Source organism: Balearica regulorum, chromosome Z (assembly GCF_011004875.1).
Source record: "Balearica regulorum gibbericeps isolate bBalReg1 chromosome Z, bBalReg1.pri, whole genome shotgun sequence".
In the NCBI taxonomy this organism is placed as follows: domain Eukaryota; kingdom Metazoa; phylum Chordata; class Aves; order Gruiformes; family Gruidae; genus Balearica; species Balearica regulorum.
The window spans coordinates 63925290-63935683 of NC_046220.1; the positions used below are offsets into that span (position 1 = coordinate 63925290).

The 10394-nt window shown below is 41.0% G+C and overlaps 1 protein-coding gene across 1 annotated transcript in view; it reads right to left on the reverse strand.

Annotated features, from left to right (window-relative positions):
• The window catches only part of RNF180 (ring finger protein 180), a 79914-nt gene extending 76405 nt beyond the window's left edge, over positions 1 to 3509 (reverse strand). Inside the window, 2 exon segments of the mRNA XM_075740926.1 lie at positions 2380 to 2770; positions 3403 to 3509. Of these exon segments, the coding sequence (XP_075597041.1) occupies positions 2380 to 2770; positions 3403 to 3509 (498 nt within the window).
• Between the last annotated feature and the right edge of the window lie 6885 nt (positions 3510 to 10394).

Sequence of the window (10394 nt, forward strand, 5' to 3'; positions counted from 1 at the left end):
TCTTTCCCTCTTCCCCCCACAGATCATGCTTTCTTGATCTCCAGCTGTCACTGCTACTCTGTGAACTCTTTCAAATGGGTGACCTATTCTTGCACAGCAGTATTCAAATCTGGATGCAGAGCTCAAAATGAAGTTTTACCTGCACTGAGTAGACTAGACAGATAATATAAATTCTCAAGGGAAAAAAAAGAATGGAGAATGCCTCACTAGAGTGGAAACTAAATGAAAATTCATTTAGATCCACTTGAAAATATTGTTTCTTACATTACAAGGCCAGGAAACACTGGAAGGTCAAATAACAACTGCCCAGCAGCAAACAATTTTCTAAGTAATTCCAACATGAGATCCTTAAGATTTTCAGAGTCATACATGCTCATCAATATGCTAATGGAAGAGGAAAGAGGAATTGTATTTTTCTTTCCTCCCACTCTGTCTGGAAAATCTATGGGCAACACCGCAGAAAGCCAGTGGAACTATTTACAAAGAAAACAAAATAGGCGAAGGATCAAGCAGCAGGCAGAGCAGCCAGAAAAATGGTACAGAGCTGATCAGCTTCCTGTTTATTGGTCACTTCTTGAATGGGACACTTTCCCTTCTGGCATCCTCTCACAAGTAGGAAGTTCCCTTTGATATTTATATCTAAGTTTCTTATACAATCTGAATTCTATAATGTATTAAGGTTTGGCCATTTCTTCTTCAAAAAGATTGCTAGAAAACAGGAAGTAAAACACCAAGAAAAAGTTCTCAAATATTCTAAGTGAAGAACTAAACACAAACCCCTAAATTTCTGTTGAAGACCTGGTCTAGAATTCTCTTCAGCTAACTTGCTCCTCGTCCCTAAATACATAAAAACAAGAAAATGAGTACAGCAGGACAAGTAGTTCTCAATGCCTTTTTGTTCAAAAGACACCTGTGACCCCTTCAGAACACTGCAGCCATGAAGATTACAATAACAACTAGGTTGCAGCAAGAAATCAGGGCACAGAAACTTGAGCATTAGTTACCTGGAGTCTTGAAAAAAATAGTAGATGACTGGCAGCTTTGAAGGAGAACGACAGAGAGAAGCTAGATGAGCTGTCCTAGCCAACAGGTGTCCACATCATAAGTTCCTGCTCCCAGAAAAGAAGCAACTGACACTTCTCTGGACAGAGAAACAATCATGGAAGTTATTCAGGTACATGTAAAAATTTGCTGCTAGCTTCTGATCTCCAAAGTATTTCTGCTTAAAGGCACAATTAAAAAGTATACTTAACCAGTGTTTCTCAATAAAGTAGCACTTGGACGGGAAGACAGAAAAGTTTCAAGAACTGCCTCCAGACTGCCAAAGAAGCAAAGCAGCAAGATGCGAGAAAAGCTGTGTCATCTGCTCCTGTGCCAGCTCCTGCTCGATTATGAACTGTTCCACCAGTTCAGCTATTGTTGTGTGATCAGCTTCTATATCATGGTCCACTGGTTGATGAGAGATGGTGGACAGTGTGTGATACTTTTTCTCTTGTAGCAAGAGTAGCCCATGTAATTGAAAGGCGGTTATCATAAAAATGGCAAAGAACGTTACTTGCAACGTTTTGCTTAACTTGCTAAAAAATCCTACTACTACTTCAACAGGTCTACCAGATACAGCAAGAGAAAGTGAAGTGTTAAAATAGCTTTGACAGGGAACAGACCTAACCTTTCAAAGCAAGACCACGGATCGGCGCGTAATGAGAGCCTGCAGACCAGTACTGCCTGTTTCATGCTCTTACACGTACAAACGTTAGCTGTTGTACAAAATAAACGTCTAAATAAGCAGGAATATGGTCACCACGTCCCCGCGTAACATGAGCTCCTGACTGCAAGACGTCAGGCAGCACAGCCTCAGCAGCTGCCCTCGGCCGCCCCACTGGTGCCCGGACACCTCCTGCGCCCGCCCAGGCCCCGCCGCGGAGCAGCGGCGCCGGTGCGAGTCCGCTCGGCGGCCAGACACCGACCGCCTCCTGGCCGCGCCTTCGGCTGGGCGGCAGGGGGCCGCGGCGGGCCCGGCAGCCGTCCCCAGAGCGGCGCAGGCAAGGCTGGGCTGCCAAGCCCGTGCTGCCACGCACGCCAGCGGGCTGCCGGGGCGTTTCGGGTGCTGACAGCCGGCGGCGGCACTCCGAGAAGTTAACTCCGAGAAGTCGAGGCTGTACCCGGCGCGTCGGCGCCCCCTCAGGCAGGCGCTGGGCTCACCCGGGGACGGGCAGCCCCACCGCGCCCCCCAGCTCCAGGCAGGTATCCGCACCTCAGCGTTCAGCCCGCGCCACCAGCGCCCCGCTGCCCGGCGGCCGCCTCCCGCCCAGGGCCCCGCTCGGCCCAGCCGACAGCGGCGGCGGCGCCTCCCTCCGCCCCGGCCCCGGCTCAGCTTACCGGGCCGCGCTGTGCGAGGCTGAGAGGAGGAGGCGACGCCACTGGGGCGAGCGGGCGGGGAAGGAGTTGCGCAGCAGCAGCTGCTCCTGCGAACGGGAAGAGATGGGAGACAAACGGCGGCGGAAAGCGCTCCGCTAGCGCGGCGCCTGCCCGGGCCGGTCGGCCGTGGAAGTCACGGTGGGGCAGGCTGGTTCTCTTGGTCGGCTGCTGCGACCCTCGTCCCCGCGGGAGACCGGGCCCATCGCCGGCTGCGGAGCCAACCCTGCTGTCTCCGGGGAAGAGGGCAGCGACCGCAGCGGCCTGCGTTGTGCCGGTGGCCTGAGGGTGGCACGTCCGCTCGTGTCCTGACTGGCAGAGATGGAGCCGGGGTGGGGTCAGCCCCGGCCGCAGGCTGTGACAAGGGTGAAGAGGCGCGGTACTGAATTACGGGGAACTAAACGAAAACTTTCCAATAAAAAAATGGGACAAAACAATATGTTCCTCCTGGCCCGAGGAACAAGCCCAGACCCAGAGAGCAGACATCAGAGAGACCGAGAAGTGCCAGGAAGCGGTCACATCACAGTCACGCACAAGCAGGGTGTCATCCGTAGCCCCTGACTAATTTAATAAGCAGCAAGAGCAAAGGAAAAGCTTTAAATTAAATACGGGGGGATAAAAGAATTAAACTTGTGAACCTTTGTAGGGAATTACTGCAAGTCCTGCAGGGCTGCATGGGGGAAAAGGCCGGCACGCTGCCTGAAGGCTGTGGGCAACAGAGAGCAGAGAGCAGCGTTACAGGCCCCTCGCCGGTGAGCGTCTATACCTCGGTGGTGAATAAAAGCTGGTGAACTAGATGAGCTGTGTTTCCAGCTCAATAGTATTTTGGCTTTTTGGGATGATACTCTGACTTGATCAGGAGCTAATGTGCTGCTAATAATAGTTCTCCGCTTGAAACACAGGAAGGGACCAGAGTTATTTAGAGCAGTGTGGATGTAAGAAAGGCTGGAAGACTGCTGAGGCAAAAATAGTTTAGAGTCTGCCCACTTTTTGGGCTGTGGAGGTCGTTTGAAACACTGAAACCTCCATTTTGTTGTTTCTCCTACATTTGTGATATCTAATTTCTGTGATTTTTCTTGCATTTCCGTGTACATGCCCTGTACACCAAGACAGGGTTTTGCTATCAGGTAGCTATTTTGGGTGATGTAAGACTCACTGTAAGAAGTGGGCTTTCGTGTATGCAGAAGTGCATTACCATAATTTTTTTTTTCCCCAATTTTTTTCTCATTTACCTAATTATTTTGCTATTTTTTGCTCTTTACTACCCTATTATTATTCTAACAGACTGCCTTGTAACAGTAGAATTATTTAGTCCGTTTTTTCTTGGGAGAGGGTATGGGTTTATTTAGTTCCTGCTATTTAGAGTCCTATTCATAGGAAAAGTTTTCGAACAGCAGTGTGATACAAATATTTTAAATAACAAGATAACAGCATTCATTCAGAAAGCCTTAGGTTTTTCAGTAATTACAGCTAACTAAATTACTTTATACTTGTTTGCGCTTAAACACTGTAATTGGATATCATGGTTTTTTTGGGGGTTTTTAAAGAAAAACCAGAACAAATTATGCTATGCTATGATCAACCATTTTCCTGTCTGACCATTTTCTCACTCCATGGTTAGAAAAGCTATTGGTTTTATTTTTGAGGAGAGGATTATTAGGGTCATTTTAGTGATTATTACATTTGGTGAGATGTTGTGCTAGTTGCTACTTTTTCTTGCTTAATGTAGACCCATTAAGAAGGTCTACATAAAGAAATTCACAAGTAGGATGCCCACAATAATTAAATTGTGTTTTGTTCTGCCATGATTGTACAGTAATTTTGTGTAGAAGAGACACACTGTTACTTTGAAATAATTTCTAGTGTAGTACAATGGTCTCAAATTTAACTGAAATAACTGTTTAGAAAAAGCACTATTTATCAGTGATAAAGAGTTGCAGGTTATAAGGCATTTTCTAGCAAACTTAATTGGTAAAGGCATATAGAAACAAGCAAAACAGTGATGAATGCAGGAAACGGTTGGACTTGGTCTTTTCCAACTAAAACGATTCTATGATTCTATGAAATAAAATACACGTTAAAATGACTAGCCTCTAATTAAAGGCTTCACCTTCTGGTGTGTAAGAATATTGAAACTATTAGGTCAGAGAGCTTTTACTCTTTTTGTCATCTCATTTGCTTCCACTTAAGTAAGATGTAGGGTTGGACTCATTGAATTTAATGGCATCCCTTGCTTAAGGAGAAAGATCAATGAAGATGGCACTGGGGAAAAGAAATGAAAGGTACCATATGGCTTATGTCACAGAAAGAGCAAATAGAATGAGTAAAAATAAAGCCTTGCTACTGGCTGTAAGATTATACTTTGCTAATTTTGTTCATCGTATTTGATTTTATTGAGCTAGGGGAATGTGTCGTTCAGCTGTGTGGTTAGCTGTATTTATTGTCTTACAGAGAGTGTTTGTCACAGGATGAAGACGGGGAGCTGGTCTGTGCAAGGTTAAGAATGAGTAAAGTGATCACTACGAAGGTTAATGGATATTGGCTGTGTTGTGGCTTTGGGATACATACAGAAGTTAATTCCAAGGCAGATATAAAGTGCTTTTTACTGGGATAGCCCCTTGAATTTATGGTGAGCAGTCCAAGGATCAGTGCCAAATTGACACACAGTAAATCAGAAGCCAGAGAGTATTTTTGAGTTGCTGTTCTGAGAGAAGAATGGTATAGCAGGAAGACTATAGTGAAGGCTGAATGCAGCGCATCAGTGAACACTGAAACACACTGTAGTGGTGTACTGATTTGTGCATATTTGTGTATTCCAATAGCCACAGCAGGGATACATCATTTTCTTTGCCAGTAGTGTTGATGAAGCTGGAAAAAAAAATATCCTTAGCTGGCTAGGAAAATGGATGACCTGACTGTCATTGCTGTAGAGCTGTAGAGCTCCTTTCTTTACCAAAAGACATCTTCTTCAACAGAAGAAATTGCATTTTCTCCAGATACTCAGTAGTGCGGTAATGACTACCCTAGGCATTAACCCAGTTCTGTAATCCCTAGTCCTTTGACTCATTAGGCTGTCCGCATCAGCTGGGGTCATCTCCAAGACCTGCACATCTTTTCTTTGATCATATGTGCTGAAGGAAAATATCTTAGAAAATGGACAGAGAGGGAGCATTAGGAGAAATGAATGAAGAAATGGAAGCTGTTGGGTAGAACTTTCAGGACTTGATACTAAGCACAATAGGAAATGTAATGTTGCCATTACCTGTTTGGTTTTGGTTTGGTTTTTGGGTTGTGTTTTTTTTTTTTTTCCTGAGCAGCTTGCATATTTGAACAGCAATGTATTAGGGGAAGCCCAATGAGCAACATTGGTCTGTTTCACCCTTAACTATAGGATTCATTGTTGGAGGAACTTTGGTAGCACTAGGCATTGCAATAACCATAAAGCATAACATTTCACTACATGGAGATGATCATCCTCTTGCATTTTATTGTCCTTTCAAAAATACACCCTGATTTTCAATTTAACTGACCATTCAAGAGCTTTTTCTATTACAAAGTAAATTGTAGGAAAATTACATTTCTTCCCCTTTCCCTTGAAGATAATGGTCTATACTTGCAGTTAAGGTTCCAAATCTGATTTGTAAAGCTTTTCATACTTCTATAAGAAATCTGAAACCTATACAGAATATCCATCATTTAACAAATCATTTGCTTTCCCTTTGCTTCTTTTTGAAAAACAATCAGATTGGTCTAAAATTGCTGTGTATGGTCATAGGCCGTGTTAGAGCTATGGTAACCATTTTTAAGTCACTTAGGACTAGATTTCATAAAGTAATTCTTAATACCATTTTCTTAGCTTGTGGTTGCTTGTTCCCTGGAATGGAATCCAGAACTGTATTAAATGCAGGGATCCTCTCTGCTCTTCAGAATCCTGCTGATGAAGGAATCCTGCTATCTTGAGGTATGATAAAAGAAAATGCCATAAACAAGACATGGTCTGTAAATGAGTAAGGTCAGTGAAGTTTGTTAGATGTGTTCTATTTATCACCTGTTGGGAACTAGTTCCTAGAAGGGAAAGTACTCTTATGGAAAAGAGACCTAAGATCACTTCTCAACTTGCTTATTCATCCCACAGTTTCCATAACTTGGGAGAACATACTAGTTACCCAGGTAAAGATAAAAGCACATTTTCTTTTTCTCCATGGTGGCACAGCTTTAAGGAATTTATGACCTGAGGGGCTATAAGGGATGGAAGAGCACATGCCTGTGCTTAAAGAATTGTAGTGCTCACATGGGAAAGGGCATTTCAGGGACCTTCAAGGACCAACTTCAGTGTTTTACCCTAAGCAGAAAAAATACATTAACAACCCTTTGAAGAGGGTTTTGTACTATTTTATGTTTAGTTTGGGTAAATAATAATGACAGTCATTGTAAATTTTTATCAGGGCTTTCGATTAAGTTGTTTCAGTTTTGATTAAAGGGAAACACAAACGAAAGTATATCTTCAAGTGAAGCGCTTGTCTTGAATAGTGAGCTTAGATAAGCTAAAGAAACTTCAGTGATAAGTCTGCAAGTCTGAACTGCTCAGGAATTTGAATGGACAGGATAACTGAAATTGAAGATAAATTTATTTAAAATACTAAAAAGTTATATCTAAGCAAGGAAAAGACTTTCAGAAATAATGCCAGACCTAAATGGGTAGTTACTTAAAGAAGGATTTTAGAAATACATGAACACCTACAAGCAATAGAAAAGAACAGCCAGAAATTAAAAAATGCTAATCAGCAAATAAAGTTTTATTAGAATGTAGAGCAGAAATAAAAACTGTTTAAATCAAAGCTGAATTGAAATTGAAAAGTTGTAGTTGTACACTCCACTAGTTCTCCACTAGGGAGATTTCCGGAAGAGCTTCCTAAGAAAAGTATTGGAGAAAAACACCAATGAACTTGAAGATGAAGTACAGCTGTATGATATGAGCCTGACAGCAGTTAGTGGTGGGACTTGAAGATCTGGCAGGTTCTTTCCAGTCATCTCTTACTATACTCCCAGCTGGTTTTGGTTTTTTATAAATCTTACACTGTCGGGGAAAAGGAGATTATCCTTGGTAATTTGCTACCTTGTGACTGTGTCTCTGTGTGCTTAGCCCTGATTTTCCTGTCCCATGAGAGGCACTACCTTGTCAGTGCTTAATATGTATATAAAAATAAAATTTCCTAAGAAATGTAAAAATATCTTTTATATCCTTCAGAAGGGATATAAAGGAGTTTGGTTTTTTCCAGTGCTGCTGTCATTCAAACATTCTGAACAGCTCTGCACAGTAATTTCTGTTTGGTGAAGTTTTAGCTTTTGTAAGACTCCAGCATCATCTACTGTTTTACCATTGTCAAAATTAAATCTTTGCAAATATTTTTTTTATTCCAGTGTTATATACTTTATGAGAGCAGCCTGAAATTCGTTCCTTTTCTAGAATTATCAATTTCACTTTTTCAGTAGGAATTGGTAGAAAGCAGTGAAAGTTTCTTTCACACCTTAGTGCTAATGCCTGCGTGCAACAGGCTTGTTCTTGGGCTGAGATACAAATACATTAATTATCCTGTTAAACTGAAAATTGTTTTTGGTGTATAAGGTCATTAAATCAGTTTAGCTTTTAAGCAGTGTTTTTCTTTTGTATAAATGTATGTATGCCTGATATATTTAATCTTATATCTGACAAATCTTAAACAGAGAGGAGGTAGAGAGAATAAGCAACTTGTCTGACTGCTGAAGAAAACAATGTAATCTGTTTTTCATTTTAGAAGACACCCTACATTAAGGTATCTCATTCTCCTTGAGAAGAGATCAAAATACTAATTTTATAAGGCCTGTTTAAGTTGACATATGCTGTGAACAAGGTATTTTTGCATCAGTAATGATTTACACAGATTTTGCAGTGGCTATTAATGACATTTTGAACTCTTTTTAGCCTGTTAAATTGCTGGAATTTATCAACTAAAAAACTTGGCATATAGTAAATCAATGGGCAATAAATTAATCTCTAAATTACTTTGGAATTAGCTTGTTTATGTACATGTTCCAGTTTAAGTTACGTAATTAAAATGTTCCATTATGAAAAAGTTACTTGTCTTATGCTCAGAGGATGATGTCCTCATTCAGATGTCAATTTCAATTGAGTACATAATTAATTTTGAGGTAATTTCTAGCTTTACTTTTTTGGAAAATTATGTGAATTATTTATATTTCACAGTTTCTGAGTTGAGAGTTGTGGTCTGACAAATGCTATGTTGTGCTTGGGATTTACAATTTGATGACATAAAAAAGCAAAACAGAGATAGGACTTTAATGCCTTATTTCTCTGACATGATACTGTGTTCAAATACTCTTTTGTTGTAGTCAAAAGAACCTCCTACATGCATGCCTGACTAGGCATAATATTTTTACTATTTTTACTATTACTGAAATATGAATTCTCCTGCCAGATCTCACAGAGATCACAAAATTCTCTTCTTGTCATATGTCATCTAAAATGTGTAATATAATAAGATATTACAGTAAACAATGTTTTCACTTTAGTTATTTATCTGTTACCAGATTCTATATAAATTGAGTGTTATCTCACTGCTTTTGCCATGGAAGTTCTTCTGTAATCCTCAAATGTAAACTTTGGTTTATCCTGGCAAAGGGACCTATTAAAGTGACCATTTCGGTTGCCAAAACTAAGTACTCATGGTCTGAAAGGAGACTCCCTTTAGTGAGGTGATTCAGGGTAGCTGTGTGCATTGTAGAGTCAGTGAAGAGTGAGATTCCTTAATGGGTGATTCTCTGTTCCAGAGAGCAGGATGCCACCAGAGCTAGTGAGTAAGAACGTACACCCATGTAATCATGACACTGAACTCTCTTCAGGTAGAAGCACTGATAGAGCAGTCGCTTTTCTGACCTTTGAGATGGTTTAGCCACATCCCCATTTCAGGCTTAAGCCACAGCAAACACAAGGACAAACTATGTGCCCACAGTTTCTGAGCAAGACACTAGGCTTAAACATTTAGAAAATTTTATAATTTGTAATGTGGACATTATAAGCTGTATCACTTTAAGAGCTGCTTGACCATGGAAAGCTGGTATTCTGAGTCTTTTTAAATGATTTTGATACAAGACTAGGTTGAGATACACACATGTATGTCTTCAGTGCTACTTAAAATGCTCACATATTTATGATACTGGCAGATACGATATGACCCTCTGGAGCAGCAGCTGAAGTCCAGGTTCAATACCTGAGGGCATCTCAAATATCTTTAGGAGCAAGCTTACTGGCAGCTGAATGGAGTTCTAATATTCCATTGAAGTGTATCTGAGAAGCCCAAAAATTTGCTGTTCTTATTTGCCTAAGTGTTTAAGTTTTTAAGGATGATGAGTAGGAAAAGAAAGAGAAATCCTTTTTGGGCATCGGTTTCCTGTAGTGAACAACTCTCTGCAGATCTCTGAAAGTGAGATTTCTGCTTGTGTCCTATTCAGGGCATTTTCTGTGCGAACTATGCCTTTGCTTTTGAGTTTCCTAGCGTGACTTCTTAGGCAGTAAAGATTACTGATGGCTTCTTCTCATCCATCATGTTCAGCTATGTCATCTTTAGATAACTCATGCTTGCAATCAAACGTACTGAAGCCGTAGAAAAGTTGCTAGATTATAAGTTCAAGGAATACGGGAATGATTACCTTTTTCATTTGCCTCCATGTACCTTATGGCGTTTGTTGTCTAGCCTTATGCATGAACTGAAAAATACGGTAACATCATGTTGTACTCGGCACTCTTTGAGAGCTACTTCTCAGTAGTTCTGTAGGATCTCACTAGGTAGGTAGTGCAGGAGCTAGACATAAACCTAGCATTTTAGATTTTCCTTAATACAAAGAGTATTCCTTCAAGAAACCCCACTTTATGCTTTACTGTTTGAAAACCGAAAAATTGTGAAATAATAGTTATTTTGAGA